Raw genomic sequence first — 21,939 nt, 5'->3', positions numbered from 1 at the left:
ACCATGCCACCAATGTCCCTCCCCCTATCCCGCTAGCTCACACAGTGTAGCTCCCGCGAACCGCACAGCACGCCTCACATCTCCTGCACCTCACACATCTCCCTACCGCAACCGGACCGCGAGGCCCCCTACCCCGCTACACCATGCCACCAATGTCCCTCCCCCTATCCCGCTACCTCACACAGTGTAGCTCCCGCGGACCGCACAGCACGCCTCACATCTCCTGCACCTCACACATCTCCCTACCGCAACCGGACCGCGAGGCCGCGGCCTACACTCACACACCATGGCAACGATGTCCCTCCCCCTATCCCGCTACCTCACACAGTGTAGCTCCCGCGGACCGCACAGCACGCCACATCTCCTGCACCTCACACAGCTCCCTACCGCAACCGGACCGCGATGCCGCGGCCTACACTCACACACCATGGCAACGATGTCCCTCCCCCTATCCCGCTACCTCACACAGTGTAGCTCCCGCGGACCGCACAGCACGCCTCATCTCCTGCACCTCACACAGCTCCCTACCGCAACCGGACCGCGAGGCCGCGGCCTACACTCACACACCATGCCACCAATGTTCCTCCCCCTATCCCGCTACCTCACACAGTGTATGACAACACCTACCACTGGAAATCAGATGTTCGTTGAAATAAAATTTGTTTTCCTAACTATTTTACTGTCTGTATAATGTACACAACACTCACCCACACAAAACCCCCTCATACACACACACACACACACGCAAACATCCTGTCATTCTATGCCACACACTACACTCAAAAACATGCCATTTTTAACATATGTATGACCAACAACACGCACTCACACACGTCACACACACAACATGCCTCATACACACACACACGCCATCACACACCAGCAACACACACACATGCTCTCACACACACCACACACCATGCCACCGATGTCACTCCCGCTATCCCGCTACCTCACACACTCTACCTCCCGCGGAACAACCAGCACGCCTGACATCTCCTGCACCTCACACATCTCCCTCCGCAACCGGACCGCAACGCCGCGGACTACAGTCAAACAGCATGCCACCAATGTCACTCCCGCTACCTCACACACTGTATGACAACACCTACCACTGAAACTCAGCTGTTCCTTACAATAAAATATGTTTTCCTAACAATTTCACTGTCTGTATAATCTACTATATATTTCTGAAAGCACTGTATGTCTGCGTCCCTAGCGGCAATCTCATTGGTCCCTTGGCCCGCCCGCCCCCGCACACCTCTCATTGGGCTCACACACTCACACCACCCCCTTGGCCCACCCCCCACACCTCTCATTGGGCTCACACACTCACACCACCCCCTTGGCCCGCACCCCACACCTCTCATTGGCCTGAGGCGGAGTGACGGGCCAAAGGTCAAAAAAAAAAAAAACACACACATATATATCTCTGTCCTCTCCCCCCCCCATCACACTCACCTCCCCCCCTCCCCGGTGCTCACCTCCCTCCCGCTCCACTCCCTCCCCGGCGGGGGGACACGCGCCCACCTAAGACGCGCCCGGAAGCCGCTCCACTCCCGCACTCACCTCCCTCCCGCTCTTACCTCCCGCACTCACCTCCCGCTCCACTCCCTCTACACTCCACTCCCTCCCGCTACACACCACTCCCTCCCGCTCCACTCCCGCACTCACCTCCCTTCCACTCACCTCCCTCCCGCTACACACCACTCCCTCCCGCTACACACCACTCCCTCCCGCTCCATTCCCTCCCCGGCGGGGGAACAGGCAGCCTGCCACGCGGCGCCTAAGATGGCGGACCCCCTTCCTCCCTCGCGCTCCATTCCCTCCCGCTCCACTCCCTCCCCCGCTCCACTCACGTCCCTCCCGCTCCATTCCCTCGCGCTCCATTCCCTCCCGCTCCACTCACCTCCCTCCCGCTCCACTCCGTCCCCGGCGGGGGAACAGGCTGCCACGCGGCGCGTAAGATGGCGGACCCCCTTCCTCCCTCGCGGCGCCGAGTAAGAAGATGGCGGCGGCCGGAAGTACAGGTAGGTGTCGCTCCCCCACCTCCCCCCCACCTGTGGCGCCGCACGAAACTGAGAAAGGGCGCATCACGGGTCTGTGTGTGTGTGTGTGTGTGTGTGACACTGCCCCCCCTCCTGTCCACTGCCCCCCCTCCTGTCCACTGCCCCCCCTCCTGTCCACTGCCCCCCCTCCTGTCCACAGCCCCCCCCCTCCTGTCCACAGCCCCCCCTCCTGTCCACAGCCCCCCCCCTCCTGTCCACAGCCCCCCCTCCTGTCCACAGCCCCCCCCTCCTGTCCACAGCCCCCCCCTCCTGTCCAACGCCCCCCCTCCTGTCCACTGCCCCCCCCTCCTGTCCACTGCCCCCCCTCTCCTGTCCACTGCCCCCCTCTCCTGTCCACTGCCCCCCTCTCCTGTCCACTGCCCCCCCTCTCCTGTCCACTGCCCCCCCTCTCCTGTCCACTGCCCCCCTCTCCTGTCCACTGCCCCCCCCTCTCCTGTCCACTGCCCCCCCTCTCCTGTCCACTGCCCCCCCCTCTCCTGTCCACTGCCCCCCCTCTCCTGTCCACTTCCCCCCCCTCTCCTGTCCACTGCCCCCCTCTAATGTCCACTGCCCCCCTCCTGTCCACTGCCCCCCTCCTGTCCACTGCCCCCCCCCTCCTGTCCACTGTCCTCCCTCCTGTCCACTGTCCACTGCCCCCCCCTCCTGTCCACTGCCCCCCCTGTCCACTGCCCCCCCCTGTCCACTGCCCCCCCCTCCTGTTCACTGCCCCCCCTCCTGTCCACTGCCCCCCCCCTCCTGTCCACTGCCCCCCCTCCTGTCCACTGCCCCCCCCTCCTGTCCACTGCCCCCCCCCCCTCCAGTCCACTGCCCCCCCCCCCTCCTGTCCACTGCCCCCCCCCTCCTGTCCACCGCCTCCCCCCCCTTCCCACCGCCTCCCTCCCCTTCCCACCGCCTCCCCTCCCTCCCCCCCCTTCCCACCGCCTCCCCCCTCCTCCCCCCCCTTCCCACCGCCTCCCCCCCCCTCCCCCCCTTCCCACCACCTCCCCCCCCTTCCCACCGCCTCCCACCCCCTTCCCACCGCCTCCCCCCCTTCCCACCGCCTCCCCCCCTTCCCACCGCCTCCCCCCCCTTCCCACCGCCACCCCCCCCCTTCCCACCGCCTCCCCCCCCTTCCCACCGCCTCCCCCCCCTTCCCACCGCCTCCCCCCCCCCCCTTCCACCCCCTTCCCACCGCCTCCCCCCCTTCCCACCCCCTTCCCACCGCCTCCCCCCCCTTCCCACCCCCTTCCCACCGCCTCCCCACCCTTCCCACACCCTTCCCACCCTTCCCACCCCCCTCCCACCGCCACCCCCCCTTCCCACCACCCCCCCTCCTTCCCACCGCCCCCCCTCCTTCCCACCCCCTCCCCCTTCCCACCGCTTCCCACCACCTCCCCCCTCCACACCACCTCCCCCCCTTCCCACCCCCTCCGCTCCCCTCCCCTCCACCCCTTTCCCCTCCCTTCCCCTCCCACACTTCCACCCCTTCCCCCCCTCCTCTAACTCTTCCCCCCCCATCTCTAACCCTTCCCCCCCCTCCTCTAACCCTTCCCCCCCCCTCCTCTAACCCTTCCCCCCCCTCCTCTAACCCTTCCCCCCTCCTCCACCCCTTGCCCCCCTCCTCCACCCCTTGCCCCCCTCCTCCACCCCCTCCTCCCCTTCCCGCCGCCCTTCGCCTTCCTGCCCGCCTTACCGCCTCCCCACCCCCGCCTCTGCCTTTCACCCGCCCTTACTCCGGCCGCCTCTGCCTTTCACCCACCGCCTCACAGCCGCTGCATGCACTCAACAGACACCCGCCACACTCGACACATACCTGCCGCCACACACACCTGCTGCCTCCCGCCCCTACGCACCGACATCACTGACCCACCGCCTCACACCCTAGCAGGACCCCCACTCACACACAGCACTCACAACCCACGCGCCACCCGCCGCCTCACACCCTAGCAGGACCCCCACTCACAGACAGCACTCACAACCCACGCGCCACCCGCCGCCTCACACACTAGCAGGACCCCCACTCACAGACAGCACTCACAACCCACGCGCCACCCGCCGCCTCACACCCTAGCAGGACACCCACTCGCAGACAGCACTCACAACCCACGCGCCACCCGCCGCCTCACACCCTAGCAGGACCCACACTCAGACAGCACTCACAACCCACGTACCACCCGCCGCCTCACACCCTAGCAGGACCCCCACTCGCAGACAGCACTCACAACCCACGCGCCACCTGCCGCCTCACACCCTAGCAGGACACACGCCTCACATTTTTACATCACTTATGGCACCAAAATATACATTGTACTGTGGTGTGGTTACAATAAACCATTTTTATACAACATCCAACATCGTATTACATTTTCTTCCATCTTTCTTTTCAATATTATTATCCAACCTTTACAACAAACAGTCACCTATTGTTCCACAATTTATAAATAATACTACCTATTACGCATTTACATCCCGGGCAACGCCGGGTCTCTCAGCTAGTATATATATATATATATATATATGTATTCAGCACTCAATAGGTTAAGCTGTTTTAAGGAATCTTGTGGTCAGTGTGAAACTAAGAGGATACAATGTTATTGGTATCAGGGGCAACATGAAACCAAGATGTATGATGCCCATTTTAGTGATAAGACTTGTTTTTGTAAGTTCCTAATGTTCCTGAGATATGGTACGTGATGGTAACAACAGAAAAACAAGTATGTAAACAAGTACGTCATTTAGTTGGCCAAAACGAGTTCGCTGAGACAGTGATGTATATCTCTTCGAGCTAAGGGTATAAAACATAGCTGTTGCAGGATACGCCACTGCCTTCTCAGATACATGCCACCTTGAATAGAAGTATTTTGTATGTTGTATCCTTGCCGAATCGCTGAGCTGATTGAAGAAATAAAGATTGCTGATTTGAACGGAAAACCTAATTCCCGATTATTAAATTGCCGAAGTTTTTCTCACCGTTGACATCTCTTGACATCTCCAGTTGAGTTCCTCAAGAACCCCCACCATGATGTTCCAGGTTGTCTCATCCCTCCTCCTCCTCTCTCTCTTCTCAGTAGGACAAGGGAACTCTCAAACTCTCCTCAGTGTCACCAACGGAGGTCATTGGGGTGAATGGGGGCCACTTGAAATGTGTCGCGTCGGTTCCAGTGCCAGAGGATTCTCTCTCAAGGTGAGATAAATATATACAGTAATAATAATATTATTTCTTGCATGGCAATGTATGTGCTTCTGTATATGGGATTTTGTTGGCACAATATTTAAATTGCCCCGCAGAACTTACAATCTAATTTTGCAGGCGCAGTCATATATTTAATCTTATGCCAGGACTGCTTCAGAGACCAGCTAATGACTGCAAAAATCACTTTTATATATATTTATTTTTTATTTAGTACGATGGTATTTTTAGCGGTGTTTTAAATGGTTTATTTCAAACGGGGGTTGCTCTTTGCTTTATAATCGTGGCTTCTTTTTGGTATTTTGATTTTGTCTGATGGTGCTTACTTTCAGCTTTCAGATATTGATTGATGTGTTTTGTTTGGTGTTTGCTTTTTAGTAGTGGTTCATTTCTGCTGTTTTGAATTTGAATGATTGTGTTTATTTGGAGATTTATTTTATTCATTCATGGTTTTGTTTTGGTGTTTTAATTATTAAATCTGGTATTTATTTTAGGTTGGATTAATTGATTGGTGGTAATTGTGTTCTGCTTACTTCTTTATTGTTTTTATTTTCTGATTTTTTTGATGGCATTGCATCATGTTTGTAATTGTTTATTTTTTTAGGTTGACCATTGGCTGGCATAGTGTTAAATGATGCCCATATTATATGGGCATGATGTACCCACTGTGCCATTCAATTGTTTTATTGGCAGTTGTTATGCATTTAATTAGCCATGTGATGTGTTTTATTTTGCAATGTAAGGTGTTTTATTTTGGCCTGTTTTTTTATTCCTTCACAATTTCTTGCTATAGTGGTAAATAAATCATGCCCATATTATATGAGCATGATGTACCCATTGTATCAATGAATGGGTGAATGGTAGTTACATGGGGAGGGTGGTTCGGCCTCCTGGGTGGGTAGTGGCAGATGGTAGGCTAACCCCTTAATTACTACCGTGATTACTAACCGCTGAGGTGATTAAGGGGTATGGGGACATTAGATTGTCTTTTTTTTTATGCACTGTATTGTTTGTGGCAATGGAGGACATGGACGGATGAGGATGAGGACGGCCTTAGAAGCAAAGTGACCTAATGACAGGGACATGTTTAAGGGGTTAAAGGGTCAGTCCCACGTAGGGGCAAAGTGACCTAATGACCGGGATGTGTATTATGGGTTAAAGGGTCAGTCCCACGTAGGGGCAAAGTGACCTAATGACAGGGACATGTTTAATGGGTTAAAGGGTCAGTCCCACGTAGCAGCAAAGTGACGTAATAACAGGGACGTGTTTAATAGGTTAAAGGGTCAGTCCAACGTAGGGGCAAAGTGACCTAATGACAGGGACGTGGTTTAATGGGTTAAAAGGTCAGTCTTATGTAGGGGCAAAGTGACCTAATGACAGGGACGTGTTTAGGGGTTATGAATAGTTATATAAGAAATTGATACATTGAAACTGATCTCCCTGATACAGTTGGTAGAGACGCATGGGGACGGTGATGATACGGCTCTGACCGCGATCCGACTGTACTGCGTTATGGATATCGACGATCAGAATGAATATTTAATCCAGTCTACTGAAGGAAGGTGAGAAAGTCACAGGACATGCACAGTTTCACCGGTCTCTTCTTCACATGTTCAGAGCTTTCCTAAACCTCACAGGTCTCTTTTTCACATGTACAGAGCTTACCAAATCTCACAGGTCTCTTCTTCCCATGTACAGAGCATTCCTAACCTCACAGGTTTTTTTTCTTCACATGTTCAGAGCTTTCTCAAACCTCATGGGTCTCTTCTTCACATGTACAGAGCTCTCCTAACCTCACAAGTCTCTTCTTCACATGTACAGAGCTTGCCAAACATATATTAGGATGACAGGATGTTGGGGAGTATAGGGAGGGGTGTATAATGCAGCAAAAAGGGCAGCAATATGTTGGGGTGTATAGGGAGGGAAAATTAGGCAACTTGGAGGATAGCAGGGTGTCCGGGTATATAGTGAGGGGTATCACTAGGAGATTAAGGGAGGAGGTCACACCACTTATAGATTTAAAATCTCCTTTAATCTCACCCTATTAGAAATACCCTTTACTCCCCAGAAGGACGTAGGACAGGGGCAATGCCACTATATAGATAATTGGTCTGACCTCACGTAAAGTCCTGTGCTCCGTCCTACAGGTCAAGTCTCCTCTGCAAAAGGTCTTAGGACGTTTTCTCTTCACCACTTACCATGTTCTCATTCTTCTCTCTCAGGCTGGGCACGTGGACCTCCCCTCTATGGTGTCTACACGGCAACCTCAATGCTTTCTCCTTGAAAGTAGATCACCGTCTCGGGCGCGGTGACAAGAGTAACATTGCCACCGCCAACATCCGGTTTATGTGCTCAGACAAACGGAACAACCTTTCTATTTTGCCTACAGTGGGGTCAAACGAAGTGTTGAGCCCGACCTGCAGATATGGGATCTGTGGCATCCGCACCAAGGTGGGGCCACCCAATGGATACGGAAAAGACTTGCTCCTCAGTGATGTCGTCTTCACATGCTGTGCTAATAGTCTTCTCTCTTCTCAGCTTCCCAATGAAGGTCTTCCAGTTGGTCAACATTCAACTGGGAAGGTCTTGGGAGGGAAGAGTTGAGGGGGTTTAAGTCTGTGACATCTCTAAAAATATCTGGTGGAGTTGGTTGGAGATGTAGATTTTTAGGTCCCAAAGTAGAGGGACATTTGTACTGTTCAATTTGAAATTGCAAAATAAACTTGATTTTTCATGTACTGTATTTGCCTGGCTATAGGGCGACCCTGAATACAAGGTGACCCCCTCATTTCAGTAGTAGCAGGAGAGAGATACGTTTACAAATACTCTGCATCTCTCTCTCTCTCTGTCTGTCTCTTTGCCTCTGTCTGTATCTCTGTCTCTGTGTCTGTCTCTCTCTCTGTCTGCCTCTGTGTGTCTCACTCTCTGTCTCTGTCTGTCTCTGTGTCTATCTATCTGTCTCTGTGTCTCTGTGTCTATCTCTCGGTCTCGATCTGTCTCTCTCGGTTTGAGATTCCTGCAACAAGCAACATGGCCGCTTCAGGCCCCCAAGGTGGAGCTTCCTCCGTTTTACCCTCCTACCTCATACATCTGATTGCTGATTGGCTCTCAAAGTGAGCGGGCCAATTATAATGCGAGTATGTACTTTTCAACTTAAGTTTATTAAAAATATCGTCTTATTATCGGGCAACACATAATATAAAATTAAACTATTTATTTTTATTTGGTTCCATTTAACCCATCTCAATAACTCCTCCTATTGGCCCATATAACTGCTCCCTATAAGTCCTCCTATTACCCCATATAAACTCTCCTTATAACTCCTCCTATTACCCCATATAACCCCTCGCAATAACTCCTCCTATTACCCCATATAACCGTTCCCTATAACTCGTCCAATTACCCCATATAAACTCTCCCTTTAGCTCCTCCTATTACCCCATATAACACCTCCGTATAACTTCCCCTACTACCCCATATAACATTCCCTATAACTCCTCCAATTACCCCATATAAACTCTCCCTGTAGCTCCTCCTATTACCCCATATAACACCTCTGTATAACTCCCCCTACTACCCCATATAACCTCCCTATAACTCCTCCTATTGCTCCACATTACCCCACCCTATAACTCCTATTACTCCATATGACTGCTCCCTATAACTACTCCTATTACCCCAAATAACTGCTCCCTATGTCTCATCTTATTGCTCCATTTAACCACTTCCCTATCACTCCTCCTATTACCCCATATAACCACATAAGAATGTGTAACGGGGTTTCCCTGGGCCCTTCTGATCCTGACCCCCATATGTGAGAAACTGTCCCAATTACATGTATGTGTGTAGTGGTGCACCTGCTGGCTCACAGGACTCCTGAGTCTCCCTCTGGGTGTTAGTGGGGATATCACCATGACAGGCGTCTGAGGTAGCGTTCTGAGTCCTACTCACATTTGGTACAGCGCCTCAGGATCCCTATGGGAGCAGGGAGGAGTATCTGACGGGGAACGCCTTCGTGCATCTTCCTGGGGAATAACTCCAGACTCACACAGGAAGGGTATCTTGAACCAGGGCATCTTTAATAACATCTCTTCTGGCAGCCCATCACAGCGGCCGACACTTAGCCGCACATTTTGTGGAGGTACTGCATGCAGAAGGTTCCTCCTCTCCTCTAATTAGGTTGGCTGTTCACCTCTCCCTCTCAGGGAGACCACCAGCTGTGTCAGAGCCCTGGACACAGTGTGTAATCAGCTTGCCCTTTACAGTCAGACTGTACTGCAGCAGACTCTTAGGATGAGCTTGAATTCACTGGAACTCACTTTGACTCAATTGGACTCAATTGTAGACTCACTAACTTTTGGCAGTGCTGTGCAATATATAGACTCAAGAATGACCCACCTCTGTGTCACTAACAGTGGACACAAAGCATGCTGTCACTTCCTTTGCTACATATGACACTTCACCAGGGTTTAAGGGCAAACCTCCATGATAGTTGCTGGCAACCCTGCCTTCTTACCAGGATTACTGCCAGCAAGAGAGAGATTTGTACACCAATTTTACACATGGCTACAAATGTAATCTCCACATACCAGTTACCCCATAGACCAGCCAGCAGCATGTTGCAGTATTCGGGATATAATCAGCGCGTGAGTATGAATTTTGATGGAGTGTCCCATTAGGACGGGACGTATTTTAGCAATATCGCAGAGGGGTAAATAACATGATCTGGAGGGGTGCTGAATATGCGGGGGAATGAGAGGGGAGGGGCACATATGACACCTAGGCATCTAGCTTGGGGTATCGGGGTCCTGGTGGAGTCATTATTCCATGCGAGGAGTTCGGTGTCGGTGTATAGTAAGATGGAGGGGAGATAATGAGGTCCGTTTTTTACATGTTAAGCTCAAGATAGTGATTAGACACCCGTGAGGAGATAACAGAGAGACAGCTAGTGATATGAGACTGCAGAGAATGGGAGCGGTCAGCAGAGAGAGGTAGATGTGGGTATATCATGTCCCTTTCATTAAACATACATCATTCCCATCTACCCTAAACGCTGCTGCAAGAATCACTCTACCCTTTCCTAAATCTGTCTCAGCGTCTCCCCTGCTGAAATCCCTCTCCTGGCTTCCTCTCAAATCCCGCATCTCGCACTCAATTCTCCTCCTCACTTTTACAGCTTTACACTCTTCTGCCCCTCCTTACATCTCACCCTAATATCTCACTATACCCTCTCTGCCCCTCCTTACATCTCACCCTAATATCTCACTATACCCCCTCTGCCCCTCCTTACATCTCACCCTAATAACTCACTATACCCTCCTCTGCCCCTCTTTGCCATAGCAGCAGCCGTCACATGACGTGGTTACATCACGTGGCGTTCCCGTTGGCATGGCAACGCGGCGCCATTTGACGCCGCGTGACAAAATTGAGAGGATTTTCGGGAATATAGATGCAGGGAGATGCTGTCAGACGCCGCCCGCCGCCTTCCGCCTGCCGCCCGGACAGGTGAACGAAGGTAAGAGAATCAAGCACCGGTTCGGCGAACTTGTGAAATTTTAGTAACAGGTTCGCACGAACCGGTACGAACCGGCTGAATCCCACCGCTGCTCTCTGGTGTCTCAAGTCCTCTGGACAGACGGATGGGGTAGGTGGAGGTGCATGGACATACAGCCGACCATTATGCAGGACACTCACAGACTGAGCAGTGCTCTCCACACAATAAAATGCAATAAGGTTTGAACATTTAGAGTAGGCAATGACATTCAGATCCCTATGCCCCTCTCTATTACCCCCAAAGCAGACTGAGACCCCCGAAGAGATGTTTGCTACTCCAGCTGTGGGGTCATTGAGCCGGTCCACCAAGCTGTCTGAATGTCCACCTTCCGGGGAGCTAATGAGGTGTGTGTGTTGGAGTGTGTGAGTGTGTGAGTGTGTGAGTGTGTGAGTGTGTGTGTGTGTCTAATAAACAAACAGAAGTCCAGAGAAAGCACTCAAGCGTCAATCAGTTTAGGGATGTACCCAATATGCCCTGCTAATAACTTGATCAGCTATTATATATAATGTAACAACCCACCAAAAGGTATCAGGCGAAAATATATTTCACCTTACCTCTTATAAACACCGTCCAGTGTAAGCAGCGCTATAATGAACACAACACCCCCTAACAATGTGCACCTCAACATGTAATTGCAGAGGAAAAAACCTAACTGAAGTGTAATTGCTCATATAAGAAATGTATAGGGGGTGTAACACAGAACGCAGTCTCTAGTGCAATAAGCCCTGTAATTAGGGATTGTAAGTTCATGCCGGTCCATTACTCTCCTCACGACATGGCTGACATATATCAAAATACTTCCCAGAAGATTCCCCCCGTCCGAGGACTAGGCTTAGTAGCTGTCAGCAGCATGAATACGTTTGCACTGGTGCAGCCAACGCTGAGAAAATAGCCTGGGGTCTCCTCTCTCCACTCACGGACTCCGCTGATTGTAGAGCGATCGGAGACACACGGATCCTACTAGTCCCAGGGAGCAAAAACCAGGGAGTCAAACGGAGGGCAAAGAGAAAGCCTGTCCTGCGCTCTGGCAGTTAGCTCCAGCACCTGTAGGTGTCAAATGGGGTCACAAGGAATGGAGCAGGAGAGTGTGATGACGGACCTCAGGATAGGTCAGAGCTGGGAAGGGAAACCTTACCTATTAGAGCTCTCAGACCTGGGTCCCGCTCTCCTCTGATTTCCAATGCCTGACGTGCAGCCTTCTGAAGATAGGACGTGGAAGGAAGGAGTTCCAGGCGCCACAGCCAGTGACAAACATCAAAGGTACTTCCGGGTTCGTAGAAAAAAAACTTTATTGAAGCCTTCACAAACACACGGCTACACCACGATCTCCCCCTCAACGCGTTTCACGCTATAGAACAGCGCTTCGTCTTGGAGTGGGGAGACGTGGTCTGAGCCTGCACATTTAAAGTAAAAAAGCCCGCGAAAACGAAATAGCATATTAACCCATGATATACATGACTAATTATCAATATCCAGCATACAGTATAGCAAATATTGCTCATTTGACTCAATATATCTTCAGACATTAGTTCACACATAATTATATTACGAAAAATGCCAGATATGCTGTGTTGTAGTAAAGTATTATCAGGGATATATAAAAAGCAACCTTTGCAACATTTAACCCCAAACAAATGACATTTTAGACTATATGAGGAAAAATATAATAAACTATAAGCACAGTTTATTAAAGTAACTGTATCAGCTATATCTCAGTGTCATATTCATATAGCAATATGGAAAATAGCTGAAGCGCTCAAGGTCGTCCCATTGTCCCATTGTCCCATTGTCTCTAGTATTGGATCTTTGGGAGATGGTCTGTCAAGATATGTTAATGGTTTTCTTCAGCCATTTGTTAGGAAATTGCCCTCATTTATACGGGACTCTGGTGATCTCCTTGATCAGATCAAAAATGTTAAATGGGGTAATGATTACCTGTGGGTAACACTTGATGTTACCTCTCTGTATTCTGTTATACAACATGACCATGGTTTGGCAGCGGTCCGCCAATTTATTGAGATACCAGAAAAATCAATTTTTCAATCGGCTTTTATTTTGGACGCTATACACTTTTTACTCACGCACAACTTTTTCACATTTAATGGTAAGTTTTATTTGCAACTTATTGGCACTGCTATGGGTACAAGTTTTGCTCCTTCTTTTGCGAACTTAATTATGGGATGGTGGGAAGCACTTTTTATTTATTCGAGCACTAATTTATTTCGTCACAATATTGTTTTTTATAAAAGATTTGTGGACGACCTAATTATTATTTGGAGGGGGGATGTCACTACACTTCACACTTTTGTATCTTATCTTAATAATAATCTTTATAATCTAAGATTTACATTAAATTTTCATTTCCATCACATTGAATTTCTGGATCTACAATTATTTGTAGACATAGACAAAAAAATCCAAACGGATGTTTATAGGAAGCAAAATGCCAGGAACACCTTTCTTAGGGCGGACAGCTGCCACCCATCCCATGTCATAAAGGCCATACCAAGGGGACAGTTCCTCAGACTGAGAAGGAATTGTTCCACTATGAGTGGTTTCCTTTCTCAGTCTGAGGAACTTACAAGGAGATTTTTGGAAAGGTGATACCCCAAATCACATTTAGCAATTGCATTTGAAAATGCATTACATACAGAAAGAGCATCATTGTTGCCCACACATCCAATTGGAGATTCTCGCCTTGCTAACAATGTTAAGACAATTGGTATTAAACAGGACTCACATGGACTGACAGAATCAAAAAACAAATGTCCTCTTTTTATTTCACAATTTAGTAAACAAAGTGGAAAAGTAAACTCTATAATTTCAAAATATTGGAATGTCTTATCCATGGACCCTGTCCTTAAAAAATATGTGGATTCTGGTCCTACTTTTGTATATCGTAGAGCGAGAACAATTGGATCTCATGTTTCACCAAGTGAACTCAAATCTTCTGGTCTCAAAAAACCTTTTATCACTAGGGGTTCCTTCAAATGTGGCTCTTGTAGTGCATGTAAACACATGAAGCCTGCCAAAAGTTTTTTCCAGTTTGCCTTGCCACCGCCACATGGTGTGAATATATTACCAAATAAGGAATTTAAGATTAACAGTTTTATAAATTGTAAAAGTCAATTTGTGATTTATCTAATAACATGTGGTTGTGGCAAGAGGTATGTGGGGAGGACGACTAGAGCCCTTAAGGTCAGGATGTTAGAGCATTTAAGGCTCATAAAATTGAGAGACACTAATCATCAAGTCTCAAAACATTTCACTGAATGTGGTCAGGGAGGAATTAATAATTTTTCCTTTTTGGGGATTGAATCAGTTATTTCTAAATCTAGAGGAGGTGATCATATCAACCTTCTGGACCGTAGGGAGGCGTATTGGATCTTCACTCTCCAAACGCGCTTCCCTATGGGCTTGAACATTGACTGGCAACTAACACATTTTTTGTAAACATTTTTGTGATAGACGTATTATGGTGTAATTAGTTGGTAATACAGATTAAATAAGACAATTGTCATTATATTGGACATTATATTCTTATCATTATAACCTTTGAACCTAAGCCTTATCATGCAAATATTATGCCAATATGTAAGCTTAAATTGTTCTTTGATGTATCTTGTGGATAATACTTTATATTTTATAATGGTTGTATTTCCCTGGTTCCTATGATTTAGGTACACAATCTGTGTTATGCAGTATGTATGTGTAATATGTCTTTAAATTTACTTTTCTTGCACATTTTTTTAATCATGTCTAGAGGTTTTTAATTTTAAATTTTTATTGTATATAACTTAGTTGCAACACAGCTAGTTTTTTTAATCCACCTTGTTCATGTTTTTTCTTGATATAATAGTACCCTTTATTAAGCATTAGTTTAGTTTAATATAGCTTTATTTCGTTTAAATATGCTTGTCCAGTTAGCAGCAATTTATTTTGTTCTGCTGGAATGGTCAATAAAGCTTTGTTATTGTGTTCCTATGTTTGCCCACATCCAAGATGGCCACACTGCCTTTGGTACTTCCTTTTGCCCTTAGATCGGCACTGAGTCGCTCTGTTATGACGTCATCAGGTTCTGATTTTTGGCGCGAAATGGCCCACAGGTAAAAGGGTATATAATGGATGTTATCACATTGTGTTTTATGCTTGAAAAAGAACGCTGCGACGTTCGAAATGCATTGGATGGGTCTTTTGTCACATTAAAGTGCCCTTTTAATCATTTTTTTGTCCTGGGTTCTTCCTGCTCCTATATTCAGCACTCAATAGGTTAAGATGTTTTAAAAAAAAATTCTCATACGGAATCTTGTGGTCAGTGTGAAACTAATAGTATACAATGTTATTGGTATCAGGGGCAACCTGAAACCAAGGAGTATGATGCCCATTTTAGTGATAAGACTTGTTTTTGTAAGTTCCTAATGTTCCTGAGATAAGGTACGTGATGGTAACAACAGAAAAACAAGTATGTAAACAAGTACATCATTTAGTTGGCAAAAGCGAGTTTGCTGAGACAGTGATGTATATCTCTTCGATCTAAGGGTATAAAACGTAGCTGTCGCAGGATACGCCACTGCCTTCTCAGATACTCGCCACCTTGAATAGAAGTATTTTGTATGCTGTATCCTTGCCGAATCGCTGAGCTGATTGAAGAAATAAAGATTGCTGATTTGAACTGCAAACCTGATTCCCGATTATTACATTGCCGAAGTTTTTCTCACCGTTGACATCTCTTGACATTTCCAGTTGAGTTCCTCAAGACCCCACCATGATGTTCCAGGCGGTCTCATCCCTCCTCCTCCTCCCTCTCTTCTCAGTCGGACACGGGACCTATGACATTATCATCGGTGTCTCCAACGGAGGTGAATGGGGTGAATGGGGGCCACTTGAGACTTGTCCCGATGGTTCCCGTGCCAGAGGATTCTCTCTCAAGGTGAGATAAATATCTATAATAATAATAATATTATTTCTTGCATGGCAATGTTTGTGCTTCTGTATATGGGATTGTGATGGCACAATATTTAAATTGCCCCGCAGAACTTACAATCTAATTTTGCAGGTTGTCACGGTAGACTCCTGTAGCGGGTAGGATCTCGGTGGCCGGAACAGCAGGAGCGTAGTAGGGATCACAATCAGAGGTCCGAGGCAGGTGGCAGATAGCGCAGTCAGGTAACAAGCAGAGGTCGGCAACGAGGAGACTGGAACAGGACAGGGGAGCAGGGACAGGTCTGGGAGCAGGGACTGAGAACGGGGAGCAGGGACTGAGACCAGGGAACAAACAGGGACAAGCCAGATTACCAGCAAGGGCCTTTACTGCGAACAGAATCAAATACAGGTACAGGAACAGATCAGGATCAAAGACAGGCATGTGAATAGGAGTCTGACATGAACAAAGGCAAGGGAAGAACTGGAAGGGAGGTTTATATAGGCAGGCTGAGATGTAGAGCACAGGTGCAGAGGTGTCAGGTATCAGGTTCTAGAATGTTCCTCAGTTTAGCAGCAGCAATCCCGGTGGACAAGTATAGGTACTGCAGGCTAGAACAAGACATTGAGAGTGGTAGCAGTCCCGGTGGCCAAGCATGGGTACAGCAGGCTAGAGAATATGACACAGGTGTGAAAGCGTAGAAATAAAATCAATAAGTCAAGGGTTCAAAGTAACAACGTGAGTTTATCTGTACCAAGGCACAATTGGGAGAAAAGAATTAAAAAAAGAGCTCAAGCCTCTGAAAACATATTGCTTGGTATCACATTTTTATACATTTTGAAAATGAGTAATACGCCCTTTAAGGGGGCTGGCTTAGAGATAAAAACGATATGAGGACTTATACAAAAAAACGTATTGTTATCTAAATATGCTGCATACGCTATATTCTTATCCTATAATTTACCATAATGTGGGCCTTTTGACCTTGTGACATATAGGAGTTACTGTGTTCAGCCCTGTGTGTCCTGTAGCTGTCAGATAACAGAACCTAAGGTCAGCAGAAATATCTAAGACAGGAAAAATCTCTTACGATTGCATTTTCAATTCTTGCATGACTTGTAGGAATTACACAAGGGTGAGTTACATCTAGAAGTGATACTCTGCAGAATCATACATTACAGTTCATACACAAATAAACGGATAAGCATTCATACAAGCAAACACTCAGAAAATGGCGGTTAGGCCAAAATGGAGGTGATGATAGCCACACACATTATCTCAATCTTCACACAGGTACAGTCAAATATTTTAACTTATGCCAGGACTAGTTCAGAGGCCAGCTAATTACTGTAAAAATCTACTTTATAACTGTGATTTATACTTTTTACTCTCTGTATTTAGAAGTAGCCGATACTCCCTTTCCTGATATTAGATAACCCCCTTTCATTGTCCATATTAGACACTATGGGGGTTGTGAACAAAGCTGTGATACAGTAAGTGTTTTTAAGTGAGATAAACGCCTTATTGGCACATTTTATGGTTCAACTTTTTTATCAATGTTGGTGTTTTGGTGGTTAAAAGCCTTTTAAGCGCAATACTGCAGTTTTATCACTGCTTTGTGAATCGCGCTGCACGCAATTTTGCACCATAAGGCATTTATCTCACTTAAAACCCCCTACAGTTTCACTGCTTTGTGCATAGCCTCCCTGTGAGTTTACATGATACCGGAAAGCAGACACTCTGGGGGCTGTGCGCTAAGCAGCGAGCTTTTGCACCCGATTTGGAAATTGAGACTCACCCATTACAAAGTGAAGCGAAACGCGGGATTCACGGTGAAGTGAAACGCATTTTGGTCCGTGCGGCCAAAAATATGTCCGATTGCGCGAGCTGTTTTTCCCCCTGCTATCGTGCATAACTTCTACAGCTTTTATGTATTTTAAATGTATTTTGCTTATTTGTTTTGAAATGTTTTGCCTATTTATTTTTTATTTATAGGATGGCATTTTTAGCGGTGTTTAAAATGGTTTGTTTCAGGGGGGTTTGCTCTTTGCTTTTTAATAGTGGCTTCTTTTTGGTATTTTGATTTTGTCTGATGGTGGTTACTTTGAGCTTTCAGTTATTTATTGATGTGTTTTGTTTGGTGTTTGCTTTTTATTATTGGTTAATTTCTGCGGTTTTGAATTTGAATGACTGTGTTTATTTGGAGATTTATTTTATTCATTCATGGTTTTGTTTTGGTGTTTTAATTTTTTAGGTTGACCATTGACTGGCATAGTGTTAAATGATGCCCATATTATATCAGCATGATGTACCAACTGTGCCATTCAATTGTTTTATTGGCAGTTGTTATGCATTTAGTTAGCCATTGTTTATGTAAAAGTATTATTTTGGGGGGGCACACAATTGGTACCGCTGGCCATTGGGGACCCCTGGACACCCGCGGGGAACACCCGGTGACATCCGCCGGCCTGTTGTATTAACGGTGTGCTGTAAAAAGGTACACAATGCTTTTCTCACTGTCTCCGTTTTGTTTGCGTCAGCCTTCAGCTGGTGCAAAAATATGGCGCGCTTTTACAGTACGATTCACATATCGCTGCTTAGTAAATCGCGCTGACTGGCAGAAAACGGCGCGTTTGCTGTTTTTTGCCTGATCAGACGTAATTTTAATGCCTTTTACGGACGATAAAGCGCTGTTATCACTGCTTAGTGAATCGCGCCGCAGGCAGTATCAGACTTAAAAGGCATTTATCGGACTTAAAAGCAGTTATCACTGCTTAGTGCATAGTCCCCTATAAATAGGAAATATTACAATCCCCTTTAAATCCCTTATTGCAAATTCACTTTTTAACCTCACTTTTCTATCCCTCGCCCTTTTCCCTATGAGAAATCTCCTTACATTCCCTAATATAAATCCTTTTACTCTCCCTATCAATAATTGCCATTGTTTTACCTATATAGATAATCCCCCGTACTATCCCCCTTATAGAAATCCTTTTTATTCTCCCCCAATTAGAAATTTCACTTATTCACCCCAATCATAACCCCCCTTATTCCCTCTATTAAGCATTTCACTTATTCTACCCTATAAGAAATCCTCCCCACTATGTTATATCCCCTTTATACGTCCCCCTATTAGATATCTCCCATACTCCCCCCATTAGAATCCCCCTCACTCCCCTATTAGAATCCCCTTACTCCCCCTATTAGAATCCCCCTTACTCCCCTATTACAACCCCCTTACTCCCCCTATTAGAATCCCCCTTACTCCTCTATTAGAATCCCCCTTACTCCCCCTATTAGAATCCCCCTTACTCCCCCTATTAGAACCCCCCTTACTCCCCTTATTATAATCCCCCTAACTCCCCCTATTAGAATCCCCCTTACTCCCCCTATTAGAATCCCCCTTACTCCCCCTATTAGATATCCCCTTACTCCCCCTATTAGAATCCCCCTTACTCCCTCTATTAGAAATCCCCTTTGCTTTCCCATTATCCCCTAAATCCCAAACCTCACTATAACACCCCCCAGTTGGTCCGAGTTTCTGGCCCAGATATAGGGGGCCGATATCTCAATTATTGACATCCGATGCCCCATACCAGGGCCTGTAAATCGGGAAGAAGGGGGTCCCTGAGTCAGAAATCAAAGCAGTCTAAGAATTGCCCCATAACTCCGTTCTGCCCCCACTGCTGCCTTCTTACCCCATTTATGTCTGTTCCCTAATGAGAAGTGCTACCTGTAACCCCATAAAGTGCCCCTCGTTCTAATATCCCACAATTAGGATTAATCTGAGAAGCAACATAGGTAAATTATATGGTCAGGTCAGTGACGTGTTTAATGGGTTAAAGGGTCAGTCCCACATAGGGGCAAAGTGACCTAATGAAAGGGACGTGTTTAATGGGTTAAAGGGTCAGTGCCACGTAGGGGCAAAGTGACCTAATGACAGGGACGTATTTAATGGGTTAAAGGGTCAGTCTCAAGTAGGAGCAAAGTGACCTAATGACAGGGACGTGTTTAGGGGTTATGAGTAATTATATATGAAATTGATACATTGAAACTGATCTTGCTGAAACAGTTGGTAGAGACGCATGGGGACGGTGATGATACGGCTCTGACCGCGATCCGACTGTACTGCGTTATCGAAATCAACGATCTGAATGCAACTTTAATCCAGTCTACTGAAGGAAGGTGAGAAAGGCACAGAACATTCACAGCCTAACAGGTCTCTTCTTCACTTGTACGGAGCTTTCCCACCCCTCACTGGTCTCTTCTTCACATGTGCAGAGCTTTTCCAAACCTCACCGGTCACTTCTTCACATGTGCAGAGATTTCCCAAACCTCACAGGTCTCTTCTTCACATGTACAGAGCTTTCCAAACCTCACAGGTCTCTTCTTCACATGTAAAGAGCTTTCCAATTCTCATATGTCTCTTTTTCACATGTACCGAGCTTTCTCAAACCTCACGGGTCTCTTCTTCACATGTTCAGAGCTTTCCTAAACCTCACAGATCTCTTCTTCACATGTACAGTGCTTGCCAAACCTCACATGTTTCCTCTTCACATGTACAGAGCTTGCCAAACATATATTAGGATGAGGGGATGTTGGGGGGTATAGTTAGGGGTGTATAATGGAGCAAAAAGGGCAGCAAAATGTTGGGGTGTATAGGGAGGGAAATTTAAGGCATCTGGAAGGATAGCGGGTGTCCAGGTATATAGAGAGGGGTATCACTAGGAGATTAAGGGAGGCGGTCACACCACTTATAGATTTAAAATCTCTTTTACTCTCACCCTATTAGAAATCCCATTTACTCCCCAGAAGGGCGTAGGACAGGGGCGATGCCATTACTGTATATAGATAATTGGTCAGGCTTCCCCTAAAGTTCTGTGCCCTGTCCTACAGGTCAGGTCTCCTCTGCAAAAGGACCTATGAAGCTTTCTCTTCCCCACTTACCATGTTCTCATTCTTCTCTCTCAGGTGGGGCTCATGGACCTCCCCTATATGGTGTCTACACGGCAACCTCATTGCTTTCTCCTTGAAAGTAGAGCACCATCTCGGGCGCGGTGACCAAAGTGACGTTGCCACCGCCAACATCCAGTTTAAGTGCTCAGACAAACGGAACAACCTTTCTTTTTTGCCTTTAGTGGGGTCAGACGAAGAGTGGAGCCCGCCCTGCAGATACGGGATCTGTGGCATCTGCACCAAGGTGGGGCCACCCCATGGACAAGGAAAAGACACGCTCCTCAGTGATGTCCAGTTCACATGCTGTGCCAACTGAGTCTTCTCTCTTATCAGCTTCCCAATGAAGGTCCTCCAGTTGGTCAACATTCAATTGGGAAGGTCTTGGGAGGGAAGAGTTGAGGGGGTTTAAGTCTGTGACATCTCTAAAAATATCTGGTGGAGTTGGTTGGAGATGCAGATCTTTTAGGTCCCAAAGTAGTGGGACATTTGTACTGTTCAATTTGAAATTGCAAAATAAACTTGATTTTTCATGTACTGTATTTGCCTGGCTATAGGGCGACCCTGAATACAAGGTGACCCCCTCATTTCAGTAGTAGCAGGAGAGAGATAAGTTTACAAGTACTCTGCATCTCTCTCTCTCTCTCTCTCTCTCTCGCTCTCTGTCTGTCTCTGTGTGTCTCTTTGCTCTTTCTATCTCTGTGTCTCTATGTCCGTCTCTGTGTTTCTCAGTCTGTCTCTGTGTCTCTCTGTCTGTCTCTGTCTTTCTGTCTATTTATGTGTCTCACTCTGTGCCTCTGTCTGTGTCTCTGTGGTCTCTCGTTCTCGATCTGTCTCTCTCGGTTTGAGCTTCCTGCCACAAGCAACATGGCCGATTCAGGCCAGAAGGTGGAGCTTCCTCCATTTTAGCCGCCTACCTCATACATCCGATTGCTGATTGGCTCTCAAAGTGAGCGGGCCGATTATAATGCGAGTATGTACTTTTCAACTTAAGTTTATTAAAAATATCGTCTTATTATCGGGCAACACATAATATAAAATTAAACTATTTATTTTTATTTGGTTCCATTTAACCCATCTCAATAACTCCTCCTATTGCCCCATATAACTGCTCCCTATAAGTCCTCCTATTACCCCATATAAACTCTCCTTATAACTCCTCCTATTACCCCATATAACCCCTCTCAATAACTCCTCCTATTACCCCATATAAATTCTCCCTATAAGTCCTCCTATTACCCCATATAAACTTTCCCTATAACTCCTCCTATTA

The 21,939-nt window shown here is 47.2% G+C and overlaps 2 protein-coding genes across 2 annotated transcripts; both read left to right on the top strand.

The window, feature by feature from the left end:
• Positions 1–4,883: 4,883 nt before the first annotated feature.
• LOC142470863 (vitelline membrane outer layer protein 1 homolog) lies at positions 4,884–7,976 on the top strand. The gene is made up of 3 exons (XM_075577661.1): positions 4,884–5,232; positions 6,688–6,800; positions 7,461–7,976. The coding sequence occupies exons 1-3, from the start codon at positions 5,068–5,070 to the stop codon at positions 7,840–7,842; spliced, it is 660 nt and encodes a 219-aa protein (XP_075433776.1). The 5' UTR covers positions 4,884–5,067; the 3' UTR covers positions 7,843–7,976.
• Positions 7,977–15,353: 7,377 nt separating this feature from the next.
• On the top strand, positions 15,354–21,203 carry LOC142470862 (vitelline membrane outer layer protein 1 homolog). The gene is made up of 3 exons (XM_075577660.1): positions 15,354–15,722; positions 19,786–19,898; positions 20,685–21,203. The coding sequence occupies exons 1-3, from the start codon at positions 15,558–15,560 to the stop codon at positions 20,983–20,985; spliced, it is 579 nt and encodes a 192-aa protein (XP_075433775.1). The 5' UTR covers positions 15,354–15,557; the 3' UTR covers positions 20,986–21,203.
• Positions 21,204–21,939: the final 736 nt, after the last annotated feature.

The sequence above is a fragment of the Ascaphus truei genome, chromosome 20 (assembly GCF_040206685.1).
Source record: "Ascaphus truei isolate aAscTru1 chromosome 20, aAscTru1.hap1, whole genome shotgun sequence".
Classification (NCBI taxonomy): Eukaryota; Metazoa; Chordata; class Amphibia; order Anura; family Ascaphidae; genus Ascaphus; species Ascaphus truei.
The sequence above is the reverse complement of the archived record's forward strand: the minus strand, read 5'-3'. Positions and strand labels throughout refer to the sequence as shown.

Coding starts and splice junctions, on each gene's coding strand:
- LOC142470863 (XM_075577661.1), top strand. CDS start 5,068: ATGATGTTCCAGGTTGTCTCATCCCTCCTCCTCCTCTCTCTCTTCTCA. Junction 5,233..6,687: donor CCAGAGGATTCTCTCTCAAG/GTGAGATAAATA, acceptor TCCCTGATACAG/TTGGTAGAGACGCATGGGGA. Junction 6,801..7,460: donor ATCCAGTCTACTGAAGGAAG/GTGAGAAAGTCA, acceptor CTTCTCTCTCAG/GCTGGGCACGTGGACCTCCC.
- LOC142470862 (XM_075577660.1), top strand. CDS start 15,558: ATGATGTTCCAGGCGGTCTCATCCCTCCTCCTCCTCCCTCTCTTCTCA. Junction 15,723..19,785: donor CCAGAGGATTCTCTCTCAAG/GTGAGATAAATA, acceptor TTGCTGAAACAG/TTGGTAGAGACGCATGGGGA. Junction 19,899..20,684: donor ATCCAGTCTACTGAAGGAAG/GTGAGAAAGGCA, acceptor CTTCTCTCTCAG/GTGGGGCTCATGGACCTCCC.